Genomic DNA, 21604 nt, shown 5'->3' with positions numbered 1-21604 from the left:
ATAGTTAAGGCCAAGATTTCAAATGGCTGAGGTGCAGATGGAGAGAACAAGACTTGAGCAGCAAGACAGACCTTCACATAAACTTCCAGACCTCCGCCTTTTCTGGGACAGTCTGAGAGCTAAATGTTAAATCCATCAGTTGCTACGTTTTTATCCAGTAAAGGTTTGGAAAGTCTCAGAAACAACAATGATACCAGCACCGCTTGAACAGGCCCAGATTCCAATCATATCCATGTTAGGAAGCACACGACGTGATGCACGTGTAACCCAGACAGTTTTTAACATCTGCTGGTGTTTCACATTCAGCCAGAGGCCCAGGGTTAGGTTGGATACCAGACAATAATAAAAGCATCGTTATTAGACTCTAGAGCTCGTTTATAGCTGACACCATATGTAGAGTATAAGTTCACACAGAGACGATGACATTTTTCTAAAACCAGCAAACAATAAACAAGAAATGTAACAAGAGTTTCAGAAGAAGCTGTTTTACAGAGAAATGATTCCCTGAAGACAAAATTATTATTATCATCTTTATTTCTCCAGGTGAAAATTTAATTGAGATTAAAAATGTTGTTTTCAAGAGAGACCTGGCATCATGGCAGAAAGAGTCAGAAATACATCATAATTCAAACAAATACAAAATAGGAGAAACATCCTACATAAACTTCATAAAGTTTCATTAACAGACTTTGAACAATGGACTTCAAACTTCCCCCCAAAACAACAGAAACACATTTGAAGATAATGAATGACATTTATCCCTCTAAAGAAGGACTTAGACTACGATTTAATATGAATGAGAACATGTTCATAAATGGATGCAATCAAAGATTTCATCAATCCCTGATTTAGAGACAACAGAACATTTGGTTTGATTTCACAAGATAAGAATGACGACTGAGTTGGAAGATTGTTTTATGTTTAGTCAAATCTTTCATACATAAAGTCGGATTACAAAATCATCCCCTAAGTTTGTTGTTTTATTCAAGGAATTGAAATTATAGAGAAAATCTGTGAAATGACTTAAAGAAAACAAACCACAAAAACTCTATGATGCTCTAAACCCCCTGGTTTAGGTCGGCAACCTTTCTGATGATGAGTGCATCTAACATTTCCTCAGAAATCAATGCGCCATATGACTGCATTAGCAATAAATTACACACTTTGTAGAACCACTTTATAGGATTATATTTGTTTGCAGCAATCAGCGAATAGTTATCAGCTATTTTGAAACAAAAAAAGACTTTTTATCCATAACAGCAAATGACCTGTACAACAGAAAATACAAATGCTATTCATGGTCTCCTCACAACAATGATAAGAAAAATAAACCGGGCCAATATGTCATGTTTGTTAATACAGGGACACACATGTTAATGTGATCTCTGGTCTCCCACTCAGAGACACAGGTCTCCGAGTGTCCAGCATTCAGACCTGAGGACTCTCTTCATGTGAGAGAAAATCTGCTCACACAGATATGTAGAGCAGAATACTGTCAATAAGACCTCTGCAATGTTCTGAAGACAGTTAAACCTTTCAGGTAGTGATGTCCAGCAGGTGGAAATGCAGCTCCATGAACTCCAGAGTCTTGTTGGTATAACTGTCAGCTACTTAGAAAAGGATCCTGGTGTTATTTGTCTCTCAGAAACAGTTCATAACTTCCCATCAACACATTCATGTCACCTAAAAGGTAAACCTGTTTCTCCATCACCTGTTCAGCTCTGATGATTCAGTAAGGACATCTCCTGGTTTCATCTTCATGTTTCCCTCTCACCACATATCCAAACCGATATCCTGACCAGCAGCTTTACAGCTGTGGCTCCAGCAAACATCAGCTGATACTAGAAATTAATATTAAATAAATTCTAACAACAGCTGATCAAGCTTAAACGTGCTGCTGTTGTTTAGCGCGACATCCGCTGGTTTCCTCTTTCTGGCGCAAAGTGGGCGATAAACAAGAGAGAAAAGCCGATCAGCTGATCATTTATCAGTTTCATGATTGAAGTAGCAACGGGAGAGAGAGGGGAGAGAATGACAGTGTAAAGACACAGAATGAATCCAGCTTTGTGTCTTTTCCATTCTAGCTGAAGTCCGGGACAAACTGTGTTCCTTCTCAGCTCAACACGAAACGCGTAATATTTTCTCTGAATACGAGACGATTCTGTTTTTTACAGGATGGTTGGAAACTCTACTAAAATAAAGTTCACTATCAGTAACATCAGAGCACCCACCCAGTTGTATAGAAACTCCGTCATGCTAGCTAGTACGCAGTACGAGTTATTGTAACTGACTGTAAAAAGTCAGCACAAGGAAAATAAACTCCACCTAAACTTGGTTTATATCTGACCCAGATAGACTGCAGGTCATAACTTACCTGAAGTTCAGTTCACCTGACACTCGGACCGGCGGCCGCCTCGGGTCTCTGCTCCTCCTGGGTTGCCGACCCCTGCTCTAAAGCATCTGATTTGGATTCCTGAGATCAAATATATTTTCCTTTGGCTTTGTTTTCTTCCCATTTGTGGCTTTAATGTAGTGTTACATCCTCTTTGTTTGCTTCCATCTGTATACATGTCCAGATTCACTGTTATGTTTCTATTCTTACATTGCTGTGTGATCACTGTTCCCTCTGCTGACTGATGTGACCTTTTGTATCTTACACTGATACTTGTCATATTTGTATCTGCACCTAAAAGATAAAAAGTTTTCCATGCTAAAACACAGCTCCACCTCCTGCAGTTCTCCCTCTGAACCACTAGATGTCTCTGTTATCTAAATGAAGACGTGCAGCACAGCAACCACAGCAGCGCTCAGATCACACGTGTCCTGTTATTATGTATAAAAGCATGAAACAGGTGAGACAGGTGGGATCAATATTAATGTTGTGGAAATATATGAAAAAGCAACAGAAGAGTGAAAACATTTCGTGTTTCTAGAAAGATCTTTCAGCTCATAGCTGCTCACAGACTGTATTTACAAGTGACAAACTGCAACTCTACAGTACATCTACAGTATATATCAAATATATTCTGTATTATATATCCCTCCTAGTTTGAGTTTGGACTTTCATTCATTAGAAGAACCTTGGTGTGTCCACTCTGAGCTCTGTAAGAACCCCAACAACAAGCCCAACAATCCAGATGGACGGTTCCAGCTGTTAACTGGAGGAATTCCATCCAAACATCTGCTCTCACTAAATTCTTCCTCACCTACAGACTGTGTTCTTCACTGCTTTAAACTTGGAAATGAATGCAGTCATTGGTCTGCGTGCTGCTTTGTTCAGAGAGCTGATTGGCTGTTGACGGTATCAGCCGTTACCATGGTGACCATAAAGGTCAGAAACAGGAAGTGTTTGTGTCCAATCCTGAAGCCTGTCACCATTCTCCTCTCACAGCTTCACTGAGAAGCTGCAGCTTTACAGGAGACACTGGATCTTTGTTTCATACTGACTGTTTAGTACAATACTGCTGACAGCACCACCCACTCACTCCATCACTCTACTTACAGCAGAGTCTCCAGTCTGTAGTCTGGACTCTGCTGAAGATCAGACAGCTGCTTCACATCTGGATCCTTCAGGTTGTTCCAGCTCAGCTCCAGCTCTCTCAGATGGGAGGGGTTGGACTTCAGTGCTGCTGCCAGATAATCACAGCTGATCTTTGACAAACCACAGTTCCTCAATCTGTATAAAGAAAGAAAGATGTAAGTTTATTAGACAAAGTGTGAGCTTGAAATCATTCAGTGTTTCATCATCTGTTCAGAGCTGAAGAAGGTTCAGAATGTAGAAGTTTAGAAAATGGAAACTCCAAACAGCTGAAGCCAACAGGAAGCAGCTTCAAACAAGAAACTGTGCAGCGTTTCAGACTATATGTCCTGATGCAGCCAGTTGGATTTTGGAGATTTGAACAAGGAGCAAAGATGAATGTGATGCTGAATCAGCAGAAGACTTGGACTCATTTGATTCCAGCTTTGATATCATTGATTTCAATGAAGAGCTTTGTGATTGTAGCAAAGGGCTGGTAGCTCTGAGAGTCCCACTGATGAGGTGTTTGTGTGGAAATCTCTTAGTGGGACCAAAGAGAGAAAAAGCCCTGGACCTGATGCTGTGGGAGGGAAATGATTGAAGTGTGCTGTGAGGAACTGACTGGGAGATTTTCACACATTTTCCAGTCCTCCTTGGAACAACAGGAAGTTTCCAGCATATAGGTTAAGTGTCCTATGGCACTCAGTAGGTATGGGTACCAGTATCCGGTGCCATTATGGCACCAGTTCTGACATAAACGGTAGTAATGTTGGGATTTAAATATGTATTCTTAGTGTTTATTTGCTGATTATATTGTTTTATGTATTTTAATAAGAGAGGGCCAGCTCTGAGTAGAGTCTGAGACAAAAGTACTGACAGGAAACTGCATGCTTTTGCAGAGCACTGGAGGTGCAGACAGAAAGTGAAACTAAGCAGAGTGTTTTGATCAAAACTTCGGAAATATATAAATAACCATGCTGGCTGCTGCTGCTTTCAGACCTGAGCGCGTGTGTTCGTGTTTTCAGGTCTCGGTTCCCGGGAATGTAAATAAAGATAATTTTTTTTAGCTTTGACCATCCTGGGTCGAGTCTTTCTTTGCCGCAAAAAGAATTCAAAGAACAAAATTTAATAGTAACCAGACCAAAAAGCAGTGCACATTTTGGTGCTTTTTTTTTCTGAGATGTCATACACTTTAGATTCTAGCCAATCATTTTACCTTTCCAAGGATAGTAGACGGGCCCAGGTACGTACATTCTTTTACAGCAAAGCTACAGATTAAAAATGCCCAAGGCGAAGCGGTCAAAGTCTGGCTGTACTTCACAGCAAAAGATGTAAATTCAGCAGCCTGCAACAAGTGCTTTAAGGTGATACTGTACAAAGGAGGTAACACCTTGAATCTGATGAAACACCTGGCGACGCATAGCGTTTTTTTAAAAGCTGAGAAATGCACCATATTTGATAGCTTGCTGCAAGACCGAGCGCTTCTACTGCGGCTGTGGTGCCTGTTATCAGACCCGGAGTTAGCAACATCCCCCAAGAACCCGAAGAGGAGAGTCCTGGCCCCTAGCCCTGCCAGTGTAGCAGAAATGATGAAGATGATGATGGCAGAAACAGCTGTTCTTCTCTGGGTGAGTAGCGTAATGTTGTTCGTGTGTAATTTACGTTGAGTAGGCTAACCAATTTATTATATTAATGCATGTAAGGTGAACTAGCAAACACCGTCGTAGTTAAATGCGGCTGTCTTCTTGTTTGATGGCAGATGCTCCCTTCACCCTGGCCAAAAAGGCTAAAATGACCAAAGAAAAAGAGGAAACCAGCTAAACATGAGAGGTTTTTGGACAAAGTTTATGTTCTCCATTCTTTAAACACCGGCACTGTTTCAAAAGTACGGGGTTGGCACTGGTATCAGATAAAACCTAAACGATACCCATCCCTAGCACTCAGTGATCTGAAGCTTCAAATAGAACTAAGACTTCCTCCACTAGGTGGCAGTGTCTGATGAGAAAGTGTTAGTGGAGCTGGCCTGGAGTCAGAAACAGGAAGATGCAGGATTTGGGCTGAAATGGGGAAAAGTGGTTAGCACTAGTGCCTTAAAGCAAGAAGGTTGTAGGTTGAAGCTAGTTGGCCTTTCTGTGGAGGTTGGATGTTCTCCCACAGTCCAATGAAATGCTGCTTAGGTTCATTGGTGCTTGTAAATTGGCTGTAGGTGTGGATGTGAGAGAGTGCTTCTCTGTGTCTCTCTGTTGGCCCTGTGATGGACTGCTCACCTGTGCAGGTGGACCACGCCTCTTGCCCTATGACAGCTAGGGCACAGGCTGCAGCCCTGTGAGCCTAAGCTGAATAAACAGTTAGCAAAAATGATCCATAGATGGCCTGAAATCCCCCAGTTAGCAGTTTGGTAGATAGCTATGACATGCTAATCCCATCCAGCAGCTGTATTCTACCTGTAAGCTGATCCCTGCTGAGCCAAAGCACTTTTTCATATACAAATTACAACCTTTAATAGAAACCTATTGGTCAGCATCTTATTAGCCTGCTGTTAGCTTCATTCCACAGAAAACTGAGAGAAACTAACAGAGTTGATAAAGAATAAAGATAAATGTGCTTATTTTAAGCCTTTGAAGTGCTTCAGGCGATCTCTGTCCACTTCTGTCCACTCATTCATTCATGTAAGCTTTCTAATGCAGCTTTGATCTTCACAGTCTGCTTCATGAAACTCATTCTAACCCTGAATGTCAGAGTGTTCCTCCTTCTCTTTCCCATCATTCATGCTGGCAGTGGAGGAGATTTGGATGTTGGACTGTGTTTTGGATGATGTGTGTATGTTTGTGTTGGACTGCTGTCTGTAAAGCAAACGCACATTTTGATTTGGATTTCAGTGTCAGACAGACTTTAAGGTGGATTGAAGAGTTTGCGAGTTTCACAGTGAATTATCCAGTGGAGGATTTTTCTTCTTCTTTGAAGGTTTGAAATGTGAACATTGTTCTGCTGGAGTCAATGGACTAAACCAGGGAAGAAGAAAACAGACTTTACCATGAAGATCCTCAGTGTGGATCAGTATAATATCAGCCTGATGTCTGCAGTTTAGTGTCAGCACAACTTTCACATCATATTCATCTCAGCACAACTAAAACATGCTGACTGACCTCAGAGTTTCAAGTCCACATCCTGGACTCTCCAGGAAACCACACAGATGCTTCACTCCTGAATCCTGCAGCTTGTTGTTGTAGCTCAGGTCCAGCTCTCTCAGATGGGAGGGGTTGGACTTCAGTGCTGCTGCCAGATAATCACAGCTGATCTCTGACAAACCACAGTGCCAAAATCTGTATAAAGAATGAAAGATGTAAGTTTATTAGACAAAGTGTGAGCTTGAAATCATTCAGTGTTTCATCATCTGTTCAGAGCTGAAGAAGGTTCAGAATGTAGAAGTTTAGAAAATGGAAACTCCAAACAGCTGAAGCCAACAGGAAGCAGCTTCAAACAAACACAACAAGAGAAAAAACTCTGAATGTTTCACACTAAAGTCGTACATTTATCATAAAAACAGGACAAAGACCTGAAAAAGTCGTGTTTTTCCTTCCAGGAACCACAAGGCTTCACTTTTAAAGGTGAAGTGTGAAAGAAATGGACATATTTGAAGTCCAACACCTTTTTCCAGTCACATTATTTAAGCAGACAGACTCCAAGCTCATTTTCATTCCAACAAGTCATCTTCTGACCTGGACTAACAACACTTGTCTCTATGTTCAGCTGGCTGTGAGACCAGTGCTCAGGGAGCGTCTACAAAGTGCAACACTGAAAGAACATCACACACTCATTTGCTTCCAGCACTTTCACACAAACATCTACTGTCATTATTGTCATCAAACTCTGTGGATCCTTTATTGCAAATTCAAACGGGATCAAATGGTCAGACAAAAGAGGGTTATGAGGAAATATGATGAAATGTTGTGTATTAGCAGCAAGTTATTGAATCATTTTCCTCAGAAACCAAACAAAATGATTGACAAACATGTTTTTACAAACTCAGTGTTGGACTTGGTTCAGCAGGATAAGCTGATGTTTAAAGGCTTTTGAATCTCGCTGTATGAGAGTCCAGTTATTACTCAACATTTATGTGTGATGTTCTTTCAGTGTTGCACTTTGTAGACGCTCCCTGAGCCTCACAGCCAGCTGCACATGGACCAGCTGACATTACCCAGCATTAGAGGCGGGTGTAAAAAAATGGATTTTCCTATTTAAATGGTTTTAATTTGAATAAAGCGATGTTGATTCATTCAATCCTGAGTCGATTTTTAATATCAATGTATTTTGCCAGAATCTCAGGTTAAAGCTCCCAAAAGTATTTCAACAACAAGCAAATAGATAAAACAGTAAATGAGAGCAGCTAAACGCACAAAGATGGAAACACAGAGCGTGGATCGTTCACTCGACGGCACGTACACGGACACGCCGTCGGGGCTGAAAGTGGACAGCTCACAGATCCTGAAGCTGCAGGTTTCATCTGTCTCCAACCAAAACTGACTGAACCAGCAGCAGAAGAAGATCCAAACTACGCTTTACGTTTGATGAACATCGTCATGAATTCTCTCTGACTTTGACGTTTACTTCCTGCACAGCTCTCTCTCTCTCTCAGTGTACTTCAAGAACAGTTTACCTTCAAAAATCTGTTTCCTGCATTATTCACTGCTTATTACGCACCAGTCTGCTGTTGTGTTCACTGCTGTCGGCCTCCGAAAACAAAGCCTCATTTCTGCTGTTCAATACTGAAGAAATTTAAACCTTTTAAAATGATGACAGATTACAAACTCTCAGCTGTGTCTGTAATCAAACCTCTGTAACTTTGCTTCACTTCAGCAGCATCAGCTCATGTTCACATGTTGATTCATGGTTTGCTTCAGTTTTTGATGGACTGCAGAATATTTTGAAAGTTATCTGCTATAAAAAGCCAGAACAGGAAAATCTGCTTCATGTGTTTCTGTTTGATCCTCAGTGACTTTGACACAAAGGCCTCTGCTGTGATGATCACACCTCTGATCAAGTCTCACAGTGTCAGCTTTGTTTTTATACATATGGATATGTGCTGATAAATGATCAGAATTATAATATTTCCCACTGTCTGCTGTGTGCCGTGACCTTTGACCTGCTAAAGACAGTCAGCTGTGGATTATTCATTGTTGTGTCTGATACTTAGAACTGTGAGGGAGAACACTACACAGTTAATCAGGGTCCCCTCTCTCTGAATCAGGAAAGGTGGGAAGGCCACGTGTGGGCCGCGGGCCATACGTTGAGTCTCACTGTTTGAAATGTGAACATTGTTCTGCTGCAGTCAATGGAAAGAACCAGAGAAGAAGAAAACAGACTTTACCATGAAGATCCTCAGTGTGGATCAGTATAATATCAGCCTGATGTCTGCAGTTTAGTGTCAGCACAACTTTCACATCATATTCATCTCAGCACAACTAAAACATGCTGACTGACCTCAGAGTTTCAAGTCCACATCCTGGACTCTCCAGGAAACCACACAGATGCTTCACTCCTGTATCTAGCAGGTTGTTGTTGTTACTCAGGTCCAGCTGTCTCAGATGGGAGGGGTTGGACTTCAGTGCTGCTGCCAGAAAATCACAGCTGATCTCTGACAAACCACAGCGCTCCAATCTGTATAAAGAATGAAAGATGTAAGTTTATTAGACAAAGTGTGAGCTTGAAATCATTCAGTGTTTCATCACATTTCACATTAAAGCCGTACATTATCATAAAATCAGGACAAAGACCTGAAAAAGTCGTGTTTTTCCTTCCAGGAACCACAAGGCTTCACTTTTAAAGGTGAAGTGTGAAAGAAATGGACATATTTGAAGTCCAACACCTTTTTCCAGTCACATTATTAAAGCAGACAAACTACAAGCTCATTTTCATTCCAACAAGTCATCTTCTGACCTGGACTAACAACACTGGTCTCTATGTGCAGCTGGCTGTGAGACCAGTGCTCAGGGAGCGTCTACAAAGTGCAACACTGAAAGAACATCACACACTCATTTGCTTCCATCATCCAACCTGAAGAGGAAACAGAGATGCCTCCCCTTCAAAGTAAAAGCTGCTCCTTTTGGACACAGTATCAAAGAAAGTCTACAGTATAACATAGAAAAGACAGAACAAAGTTTTGGTTGTTTTTAAATTGTGCAGAAATGAAACTACACTAAGCTCAATTATGTGACAGACATTTCATCCCATGTCAGTTTGGCCTCATCCTGGGCCGGATTATCCAGCACACACTCTGACCACAGGCCCAGGGGCCACGCATGGCTCCATCCAAGAGACAGGAAACAAACCAACACAATAATAAAAAGCACTATGTGATCTTCTTACATCTTCAAGACAAACATAGTAAAAACATGAGCATATTTGTTTCCTGATAAAATGATGTGACAGGTAGAACAGAGTAAAGTGGTGGTGTTACAGCCTTTCTCCCCTCTGCTGCTGAGGCTGTTAGTCTCTCCCAAACTCAGCTACAGGACTTCCAAATGAATGAAAGCAGCAGAAGTGGCTTTACAAATGAAAGAGGAAGAGGAGAAGAAAAGGAGAGGGAGGCCACCCTGACCATCACTCCAGCTGAAAACATCACACTTCCATTAAAGTTGGTGAGAAAATGTTGAGCAGGATGAGCTGCTGGCTAATCTGGAGGCTGTATCAGCAGCTCACAATCACAGTGGATTTCCACTCATGAAAAAGCTCTGGCTGCTTCGTTTCTCATCTCACATCAGAGACTTTAAAGCTTCACTGAAGCTGTACTGTGATGCTTCCATATCCCAGTGAGGCCTCCATAATGATTTCAGCTGTTCTGTACACACACTGTGTGCCCTGTATGGCTCAAAGTCTCTGCAGCCTGTTTTTATCCGCTATCATCAGATCTTCATCATCCTCATTCACATCCCTCACACACTCTACAGCCTCATCAGCACTGACTTCATCTTCACTGACTGATGGAGCACAACATGAAGCTGTGGAGGCTGAAACACTGTCCTGTCAAACATCTCCCCGTCACCACTCCACTTCTGTCAGCCTTTAAATGAACCCTGCTCAAGTCTGTCACTTCTGTTTGGAGCCAAAAGGAAAAACTGTTGTTCAGTCGTTTGGAAAGACAACATTTCTGAAAGCACTCAAACTTCTTCACATTTGTCTTCAGACACATCCTGAACATATAGGAACTAAAGAAAGTTTCAAACATCAAGACCTGAAATATAGAAAAACTACAACAGCCGCAGTCAGTGAACTCACCTCAGAGTCTCCAGTCGACAGTTTGGACTCTCCAGTCCAGCACACAGAAGCTTCACTGCTGAACCCTGGAGGCCATCATTCAAACTCGTGTCCAGCTCTGTCAGATGGGAGGGGTTGGACTTCAGAGCTGAGGCCACAACTTCACAGTGAGACTCTGAGAGCCAACACTGAGTCAGTCTGTGATGATAGAAAATATAAAATGTTATTATCAATCAATCAATCAATCAATCAATCAATCAAAGCTTTATTCTTCACATGCAGGTTGCCCTGCAGTGAAATGGGACCCCCCCGACCTTACACATATAGCACAGACATTACATGGGGATACAGGTCGGAGATTGGTAGCATTAGAGAAAAAAACATTGAAATGTTCACTACAATGGGGAAAGTACAAGAGGAAAAAAATAGACCCCTACTCATGCTATGCTTCCATGGTAGGACAGTATTAGAACAGGAAACAAAAAAACTCCTCTGCACAAAAAGCACATAAATGTCCACAGCACAACATTGTGAAGACATGACAAGCCACAGGGTTGGGTGAGGGGTGAGGAGTAATCCGAAGCGAACACAGCAGCCAACCTGCACAGCGCTACCGTTCCAGCGCGGCACACAGACCCGCCGTGTTCCCTCGCAGGAAACAAGCATCGAAGGCATTGGAAAGGCAGGGGGGATGAGTGAGTGCTTATCAGTGTAAGTGTATGTGTATGCGTGTCCATAGTTCAGCTGAGACAGTGTCCTTCGCCCTGCCAGGCTAAGTAAACAGTCTACCAGCCAACCCAGGTGGCCTTGCATGGAATGGGAAGAACAGCCATAACACAGTTGCTATCAGGGAGTGATTGTTTGGCTCCAGCCTTGGGCCTGCAGCTGGCGCCGTGATGGGGGTTCGCAATTTCGATGATTTTGTAAATTTCCATGCGAGCAGCCCAGGAGAATTTTCAGGCTGCTCTTTAACACTCTGACGCTGGCCTCTCAATCTCCCGTTGGAGAGCCGCGATACCCATGATGGTATCAAACTTCTGTTCCATGGTGTTGTCATTCTTTTGATTCTGAGACCTCACAACTGCAGTGATCCGTTCCGCGATGTGTTCCAACTTTCGCTCAAGGGTTTCATTTTGAGCAGGCCTCTCTCTGATGTATCCCCCCATATGCTCAATGGTGTTATTTTGAGCCTTCACAGCAGCTGTAAGCGTCTCCAAGGTGTTGACCATATTACGTTCTTTGTGAGAGGTCGCGCCTCGTCCCATCGCTTCGATTCCAGCGGGCAGCCTTAGGGGGGGATTGAACAGCCGGTTCCGCTCTCTTATTTCTCCGTTAAACCAGGGCTAAGCCAACTCCGATCAGCAAGAACCCTGTTATCATGGTTCCGAATAGATCGATATCTTCAGAGTCCTCGATCGACATTCCCGCCAGGCACATGACCCTCCAGTTCTTCCACCCGTCCTTCGTGTATCCGGCAGGGAAAGTCCCTCCAGGGCACTCAGGCTCCCCAGGGCACTCAGGCTCTCCCGAGCCCAGACCTCTCGTTGAGAAAAGGGTGTCAATAGCATTCAGAGACCAGTTGATCAAATCCATAATTCTCTTTTAGGTTTTAGAGAACGACAGTGAGAGACTGTTCCAGGGAAAGTAATTCACACGAGACAAGACAAGGACATAGAGGGTAAGCAGAGAAGATAAGGGTAAGGAGGAGAGGAGAAAAGTACGACCGCCTTCGCTGAGAGCCAAGAAGAAATGCAGAAAATCTGCATTGTAAACAACAGACTGAATGTATATGAAGACAAAACAGAGTGAGGTCATAATCTGATGAATCTGCTCTTCACATCTGTGCTTCAGCTCCTCTTACTGTGTTTGACATGACACAACGATTGAGTCTCTCTCAGACCTGCAGACTTTTAATGAGAATCTTTGTTTGGCTTTAATCTGCAGATGAAGGAGGAAGATGGTGTCACATTTAGGCTTCCATAATGTCCACAGTCTGTCACTGAGATCTGATCCAGAGTCAGAGTGAAGACACATATTTGGACTGTTTCCTGTTTTGACTCCAGAACATTTTGAATGAGTTCAGCTCAGTGAAGAGTTCCAGCTGGAAAGATGATCTCTGTTTGCTACCTGCTGTCAGGTACGACTGTTCACGTCCACACGCAGGAAAAACCTGCTGACTGTTACCAAACGGAGCAGAAATCTCATCACTGGACAATAATGATGAATGAACTCAGAGCTGCTGATATCAGATCTGATTTCAGGGGAACTAAACACAGAAATGATTGGCTCATTTGAGCTTTCTGAGCCACTATCTGCTGGTGTGTCGCTAGTTGGCAGAAAATGATTTGTATTCCTGTTCAGGGCTTCAGTGTTTATGAGTCCAGATCCAGGTGACAGCAAGTCAAAATGATGTTACCTGTTGTCTGTGTCCAGCAGCAGCCTGTATTCACTTTGAATATTGTTATAACCTGACATGGATCAGTTTGTCTTTGATTGGTTTGTAAATGTCACTGTTTCCATTGGACCTGACTGATGTACAAAGACAGAGAGGGAGAGAAAGGAGAGAGAGGATGGAGACAGCAAAGAGAGAGCAAACACAAACAGGTGAGAGTGGACAGGTGACCAAGGTCAGCAACCAATCAGAGAGCTTCTGTTTGACCCACAGTCACTGATGATGACTGCACATTACCATCAGTGTGTTACTCTGATATCAAATATGGATCCTGTTCTTATAATAATGATCATCAGATGATATTATTGTGTTATTTTGTAGCTGAATACGATGTTTGTGTGATTATCAGTGAAAGAAGCAGTGAGGAGGATGGAGAGAGAGAGAGGACAGAGGGTGAAGTTAGAAACACTAAAAGGATTTTTCATGGATTTCATGGATGATTTGAGTGATTTCCAGCAGGACACTTAAACATGTCAGTGGACGTCCTAAAGAACATATTCACTGATATGAAACGTGTCATTGAACAGGATTAATATCAGTGGAAACATGGTGGAAACAGCTGTGACTGCATGGATGTGACACACTTCAAATCTGTTCTCCACTCTTGGATTTGGGATCCATGGAGCTGCTGCTGAGTCTGTACAATAAAGGAATGGTGTGGAAGGTTGCAGCGTACGGACACAAACACTTTGTGGTTACAATCTGATTTTATTTTCAACATTAAACTACCAACCTACACTGATTAATGATGTTAATGATCACATCTGGACTCACCCAGCCTTTCTGCAGTTCCTCACAGCTGGAATCAGTCTCTGTCGTCCCTGCACTGATGTGTTGTACTTCTGCAGGTCCAACTCATCCAGAACCTCCTCTGACATCTGCAGCATGAAGGCCAGAGCTGAGCACTGGATGTCAGAGAGTTCCTTCTTTGATCTGTTCTCTGACTTCAGGAACTCTTGGATCTCCTGATGTACTGAGAGGTCGTTCATCTCCATCAGACAGTGGAAGATGTTGATGCTTCTGTCAGGAGAGATTTTATCAAAGTTCATCTTCTTCAGGTTGTTGATGACTCTCTGGATGGTTCCTGGACTGATCTCTGTCTGACACAGCAGACCTACTAAGAGTCTCTGGTTGGACTCCAGACAGAGGCCATGAAGGAAGCGAACAAACAGGTCCAGGAAGCCATTTTTACTCTGGAGGGATTTCTCCATGGCTCTCCTTAGAAACCCATCCACAGAGGATTCACCCAGAGATGGTTTAATGTGGGGAAACCGATCTAGAAGAAAATTAGTACCATCATCATAGTAAAAATCAGAGTCAGAATCATTACAAAAGTATCTCAGGAAGTCCTCCAGCACCTCTGTCTTCCTGTCGGTGTGACAGTGGAACATGTAGACTGCAGCCAGAAACTCCTGAATGCTCAGATGAACAAAGCAGTAGACTGGTTTCTGGAAGATCACACACTCTCTTTTGAAGATCTCTGTACAAACTCCTGAGTACACCGAGGCCTCTGTCACATCCAGACCACACTGCTCCAGGTCTTCTTGGTAGAACGTGATGTTTCCTTTCTCCAGATGTTCAAACGCCAGCCTCCCCAGCTTCAGAAGAACTTCCCTGTCAGCCTCCGTCAGCTCCTGTGGACTCGTCTCATGTCCCTCATGGTACTTGTTCTTCTTCCTCTTTGTCTGAACCAGCAGGAAGTGTGAGTACATTTCAGTCAGGGTCTTGGGCAGCTCTCCTCTCTGCTCTGTAGTCAACATGTGCTCCAGAACTGTAGCAGTGATCCAGCAGAAGACTGGGATTCTACACATGATGTGGAGGCTCCTGGATGTCTTCATGTGGGAGATTATTCTGCTGGACAGCTCTTCATCACTGAATCTCCTCCTGAAGTACTCCTCCTTCTGGGCGTCAGTGAAGCCTCTTACTTCTGTTAGCCTGTCAACACATGTAGGAGGGATCTGATTGGCTGCTGCGGGTCGGGAAGTTATCCAGACGAGAGCCGAGGGAAGCAGATTCCTCTGGATGAGGTTTGTCAGCAGCTGGCTGACTGATGACTTCTGTGTGACATCAGACAGCAGCTTCCTGTTGGTGAAATCCAATGAAAGTCTGCTTTCATCCAGGCCGTCAAAGATGAACAAAAGCTGAGAGACAGCCAGCTTCTCTGCTGTGACCTTCTGTAATGTTGGATGGAAAACATGGAGCAGCTCCAGAAGACTGTACTGCTCATCTCTGATCAGGTTCAGCTCCCTGAATGAAAGCAGAACCACCACACTGACATGTTGGTTCTCCAAGACCTCTGCCCAGTCCAGAGTGAACTTCTGCACTGAGAAGGTTTTTCCAACACCAGCCACGCCGTTGGTCAGAACCACTCTGATGGGTCTCTGTTGGTCAGGTAAGGTTTTAAAGATGTCCTGGCACCTGATTGGAGCGTCATGGAGGGCGTCCATCTTGAAAGCTGTCTCCAGCTGCCTCACCTCATGTTGGGTATGAACCTCTTCACTCTGTCCCTCTGTGATGTAGAGCTCAGTGTAGATCCTGTTGAGGAGGGTTCTACTTCCTGTTTCATCACTTCAAATCAGGAGACATGGTGAGTATAATGGAGTCTTTGAAACATCTGAAGGAGGAAAATAAAAAGCTAGAGGCCCAAGTGAAGGACTTGACTCCGAAGGTAGAAGAGGCTAACAGGAATTACACACCGAAACTATATCCTTGGGCTGAATTGGCACGTTGTGCACCACCACCACCATATGTCATGCCTGTAATGACCCTTGGAGGGGGACAAGTTCGTGGTCCTGATGGACAGACTGGAGTTGTCCTTGGCGGAATAGCAGATGTTGAATATACTACTACTCCCCTGAATATCCCCGAAGAAGGGATAAGGGCAGTGGAATGTCAGTCCCAAGATATGGGAGGGAGAATGACAGCCTCAGCTGCAGATGAAGGCTCGACCTTGCCTCCCAGTTCGGTGGATAGTGGAAACATCATACGGGCCGAGGTGTCTACAGTGGAACAGCCAAAGCAGGACGGGGAGGCCAAAAGGACCCCTAGAATGAAGGACAAAATACCACAAGGAGTAATAACCAAGGGAGAACATTGGGAAGGAGAAGTGTATGGACAAATGCATGAGCCCCCACGTGCGTTAATAGAGGCATTAACAGCATTGGAGGTTATAAAGCAGAGAGTAATGCAGGGAGGGCCAGAAGAGGAGAATGAAGACCGTGCGACGTCATCAGAAGAAGAGGACGATAAGGAGGACGAAGATGGAGGACCTGAGCCCGAACCAAGTACAAGCCTAATTTTGAGGAAAAGAAGTGTGAAGAGAGACCAAGCACAGAGACAGCCCATATTTAGGAGCTCAAAGGGAAAGGGAAAGTCGAGGAAGAGTAGAAAAGTGAGTTTTGAACAAGGAGCTCCTGACCCTGGTTTAAATCTGCCTCTAATAGCAGGTCCAAAGAACGAACCAGTTTATCGCGCCTATAAGGTGAGAGATTTGGAAGCATTGGTTAAACAACTTCCACCAATAACTGAGGGAGGAGCTAGCTGGTTGAGAAAGCTGGGCGCGTTGACCGAAGGAGAAGAATTAGCGCTGGGCGATTTTCGCGCTTTGGCCGGACGTTGTATGCTGGGTGGTGGGTTAGCAGATGTAGAGCAGATAGCTCAAACAACCAGATATGCAAATGACCTACAATACCATGAGGTGCAGAATGACTTAGCAGATGCAGTCCGGGAGAAGTACCCAACTCCTAACTCTGGAGCCATTCCAAAAATTATTTGGGATCCCAAAAACACACCCAGAGAGTTTTTAGCTAAAGCAAAGGAACAATGGTTGTTAGAAACAGGAATACATCCGGGGAAGGAGGGTGAAAGTAGAGCGTGGTTTCGTTCGGCAGTGCTGGCAGGGCTGCCCAATCAGGTTGCAGTTGACTTGGAAAAGAACCCAGATTTTGCCGTTGCAGACTCGGTGCAGTGGGAGAGACATGTGACCCACAGACTTCAGCAGGAACAGGATTTGACGAACAAACTAAAGAAAGAGTTAGATGAAGCACAGGCGCAGCTGCTTAGGCTGCAGCTGGGGGAGGCTCGCGAAAAATATAATGCGAAGAAAAAAGAACCGAAAGAACTAAATAAGACTATAATGGTGGCAAGGCCTCAGCCCGATCCTGTGCCTGACTGGCCAGATCAGGATCCGGGTCTCTACCCTGATGACCGTTGGCCCGCCAATGCACCAAGGCAGCGTCAACCCGTAGGGAATTGGGGGACCGGTGGACCGCAGAGAGGGCGTGGTGGATCCGTGAGGGGAGGACAAAGGGCTCGGAATCCAGGGAATCCTAATAATGTGTCTTGGACTGGCTGTTACAGCTGTGGAGCAGAAGGACACTGGTCCCGAGAATGCCCTGAATGGCAGCGAAATTATCAGAGGCGAGGCTATCAATCCCAGGCACGAGGAGGCCCAAGACAAAGAGCTGCTTACAGGGGAGCACATCAAGCTCCGAACCCGAATGCAGCACCAGCCGCCCAGTACCCGGTAGCTGACTGGGGCTGGGAGAGGGAGCAATACTGACGGAGCCCGGAGAAACTGAACAGCGTGGGGGCGGCAGAACCCATGCTGTCAATGACCGTGGAAGGCACTGAATTGCCCTTCCTGGTGGATACTGGAGCAACATACTCAACTTTGAAAGACACACCAGACAGTGCAACACTCTCCTGTCACACAGTTAATGTGGTAGGCTTTTCCGGGATTCCAATGACACTGCCATTGACAGATCCAGCATTGACACAGCTGGGAAAACAGACTTTGAAACACCAATATGTGGTGTCCTCACAGGTGCCTGCAAATCTCATGGGCAGGGACCTGCTTGTGAAACTGGGAGCTACAATCATGTGCTCACCAGATGGACTGATTGTTACTCTGCCTGGAGGAAAAGAATTCACACACAGAGACCAAATTCTGACACATCCAAAACCAAGAACTGTGAAGGAGTTGCTTTCCTTTCTTGGCTTGACAGGTTACAGCAGGCAGTTCATTCCGAACTATGCGGGTAAAACGGCCCCTTTAAGGGACCTGATCAAGAAAGTTGGTGTTCGAAATCTGAAGGCTGAATTGCCTTGGACGCCGGACACAGAGACAGCGTTCATCTCGCTAAAACAGGATTTGTCAAGAGCCACAGATCTGGCCACACCTAACTATGATGAGGCATTTTATCTTGATGTTTCAGAAACAAAGGGAGTTGTGAATGGTGTGTTGTTTCAGAAAAAAGGGGGAGGTAGGGATGTACTTATGTATGTTAGCATAAGATTAAATTCAACAGAAGCAAGGCATCCCACATGCACACAACACGCAGCAGGAGTAGCAAAGATAATTCAGAAAACAGCACACATAGTGAGGGAACACCCACTGAAAGTGCTTACCACACACAGTGTAGTGGCCTATGTGAACTCACAGGCATTCACAATGACTCCACTGACGCAACAAAGGTTGAGCAAAATTTTAGAGGCGCCAAATTTGATATTTACACATGAAGGAATAAATATGGCAGACCTAATGGGGTCAGGAGAACCACATGACTGTATTAAGAAAGCCCAAGTTGAAGGAAAAATCAGGGAAGACCTGAAGGCAGAGCCCATATATGGAGCTGAGGATTGGTTCACAGATGGATGCTGCCACAGAGATGAAGAAGGATTGAAAGCGGGCTATGCAGTAGTCTGTAGAGTAGGAACTGAGTTTCAGGTGAAAGAAGCAGGAAAAATTGAGGGACAACAGTCGGCCCAGAGAGCTGAAGTGATAGCCCTAACTCGAGCCCTGAGGTTGGCTAAAAACATGAGAGTGAACATCTACACTGACTCAGCATATGCGTTTGGAGCAGCTCATGTGGAACTGGCTCAGTGGAAGAGAGCCGGGTTCAGGACGGCCACCAATGCACCCATCTGTCACAAAAAGGAAATGGAGGAACTGGAAAAGGCCCTGGAGGACCCAGACGAGGTAAGTATTATAAAATGCAAAGGCCACTCACAAGCAGACAGTATGGTGGCAAGAGGAAATCAGAAAGCTGATGAAGCCGCAAAGGAAGCAGCGGGCTACAAAGGACAGAGACAGCTGGTGCAGGTAACCCCAGAAGAGGAGGTTAGCACTAACAGCATGGAAAAAGTTAGACAGGCTCAGGAGGAGACATCCCCAGAGGAAAAGGGGGTGTGGGAAAACAAAGGAGCCTGGCAAGATGGCGGTTTGTGGAGGGGGCCAGATGGGCGTCCCGCTTTAACGGCCAAAATGGCGGAACAAAAGGTGAATGAGGCTCACGGGCTTGGTCACGTGGGAGTGAAACAGATGGAGAGAAATTTGTGCCGATGGTGGCATCCTGATTTGAGAAGGATGATACTGGAAAAGGCCAGAACGTGCCTAATTTGTGGGGCACACAACCCAAAGCCGGCAGTAAAACCTGAAGCTGGTAAGTTTCTCATGCCAGAAAGGCCAGGAGAAGAGGTCGTGATTGATTATACCGACATGATTGATACAGGCCCAGGTGGGGTGAGGTATTTGTTGGTGTGTGTGGATGTTCTGACTGGATGGCCCGAAGCATGGGCGACCAAATGTGAAGACGCGAAAAGCGTGATTAAGTGCTTAATCAATCATTACATCCCAAGGCATGGGTTTCCCAAGAGAATTAGGTCAGACAATGGTACTCACTTCAAGAACAAAGATTTGCAAGAGGTAGAGAGGATGTTGGGAGTGCAACATAAGTTCGGGACGGTCTATCATCCTCAATCTCAAGGAAAGGTAGAGAGGATGAACCTAAATTTGAAAAACAAGTTGGCTAAAATCTGTGCGCAGACAGGGCTAAATTGGGTCGCCGCCCTGCCCATTGCTTTGATGACCATAAGATGTTCTGTTAACCAATCCACAGGTTTCACCCCTTATGAGCTGCTGACTGGGAGACAGTTTCCAGCACCCTGGACAGTGGTCCCGGTGGAGCAGCCCAGGACAAGCAACAGGTCTCATGCAGAATATTTTAATGAGTTGAAAGCTCTTGTGTCCAGCTTTACAAAACAGGTCACTTGTGAGAGACCCACGGGGAACGGAGAGGTCCCGGACGCAAAGGCAGTGTGGCTGAAGGTCATTAAGCGAAAGTGGAAGGAGCCCCGCTGGACTGGTCCGTATGAGGTGACCGCCCGGACGGCTACAGCAGTCCAGCTGAAAGGGAAAGGCGACACCTGGTACCATTGGTCGCAGTGTGCACCCGCACACGAGAGCTTGGTGGAGGAAAATTCGTCTTCAAAGAACGCAGGTGTCAAGAAACAGAGGCAGAATAAACCTCTTCACCTGTGCAACGGGCCGACCAGTAGTCTACCTGGAAGGCCGAAGAAAGAAGAGCAGCCTAGGAGGAGATCGCCGCGCCTACAGAAAGGAGTGGTAACAAATTGAGAGTTTGAAAAGGGGTGGTTCAAATAAAAAGAGTAAAAAGGGAAAGAGGAAAACAGAAACAAAGTTTTAACATTTATGCTAAGTACAAATATACATAACACAATGCCATCCCGCGAAGCGGAGATTCGTGAGGAGAAAGGACTGATTAAAATGTTGCTTGTGATTGTTAGTTTGATGACTGTGATGATATTGATAATGGCCCTATGTTTGCTTGTTTATATTTTGCAGGGAGGCCCCCGCGAACTGTCTGAACACTGGGGCCAGCTGAATCCAGCACCAAAAGAGAAACCGTTTATTGAAACAGGGTTAAAAAGGAGATCAAAACGCGAGGTTTCGGGAAAAAGGGATGAGTGCCTGAGTACATATGGTGGTTTAGAGTTGAACTATGTTAATGGGTCCACAACTTCATTCACCTTTGACTTATGCGATGTTTTAAAGTGTGAAGGAGCAGATAGTAGTTGGAGAGGATATAATGTGTGGGTTTGTTGGGATTATGCAGTAAGTACACATTGTGAAAGAGGGAGTAGGCCCTTTGCAAATTGGTGTCGGAACTGGAATCAGGTAAAGGGTTACACTGGGGAAAATGGGGAAACGTCAGGACAAGGGTCAGAGAACGTGTTAAAACTCCAAAGAGATTATAGTCCATCTAAGAATCCTTTGACTATGTCACTGGGCAATTGGCGGCGTAAAAACTCTTTGTATTTAGTCTTGGGTGTGGAGACTGTGGGAACTGACCCGAAGGGGTTAATTAAAATTAACTTTCTTGAAAAGGCCAATCCCGTAAATCCCGTAGAGCCAGTTAGAGAAGAAAAGGAAATATACATGATTAACAACCAAATAAACGCTGTTGTAAATTCTACAGGAAAAAGGGGAAATGGGCCGTCATATGTGGTACCAGAGGAACAGGAACTAAAGGATAGACGAGTCCTGGCAGTGGACTACACTAGACTAAAGCCTCAGGATT

At 44.6% G+C, this 21604-nt stretch overlaps 2 protein-coding genes across 2 annotated transcripts; one reads left to right on the top strand and one right to left on the bottom strand.

Moving 5' to 3' along the window:
- Window positions 1-516: 516 nt before the first annotated feature.
- LOC146577454 (NACHT, LRR and PYD domains-containing protein 12-like) lies at window positions 517-16515 on the bottom strand. Its single transcript, XM_085254442.1, has 5 exons — window positions 13998-16515; window positions 10793-10969; window positions 8999-9175; window positions 6664-6840; window positions 517-3676 (listed from the first exon to the last, which is right to left on the bottom strand). The coding sequence occupies exons 1-5, from the start codon at window positions 15668-15670 to the stop codon at window positions 3499-3501; spliced, it is 2382 nt and encodes a 793-aa protein (XP_085110568.1). The 5' UTR covers window positions 15671-16515; the 3' UTR covers window positions 517-3498.
- Window positions 16516-19373: 2858 nt separating this feature from the next.
- Window positions 19374-20640, top strand: LOC146577453 (uncharacterized). The gene is made up of 2 exons (XM_085254619.1): window positions 19374-19666; window positions 20123-20640. The coding sequence occupies exons 1-2, from the start codon at window positions 19489-19491 to the stop codon at window positions 20638-20640; spliced, it is 696 nt and encodes a 231-aa protein (XP_085110745.1). The 5' UTR covers window positions 19374-19488.
- Window positions 20641-21604: the final 964 nt, after the last annotated feature.

This window comes from Mchenga conophoros, linkage group LG3 (assembly GCF_057382185.1).
Source record: "Mchenga conophoros isolate Kocher_MC1m ecotype Shallow Benthic linkage group LG3, M_conophoros_male_GT1.1, whole genome shotgun sequence".
In the NCBI taxonomy this organism is placed as follows: domain Eukaryota; kingdom Metazoa; phylum Chordata; class Actinopteri; order Cichliformes; family Cichlidae; genus Mchenga; species Mchenga conophoros.
This window is presented reverse-complemented; position numbering and strand designations above follow the sequence as displayed.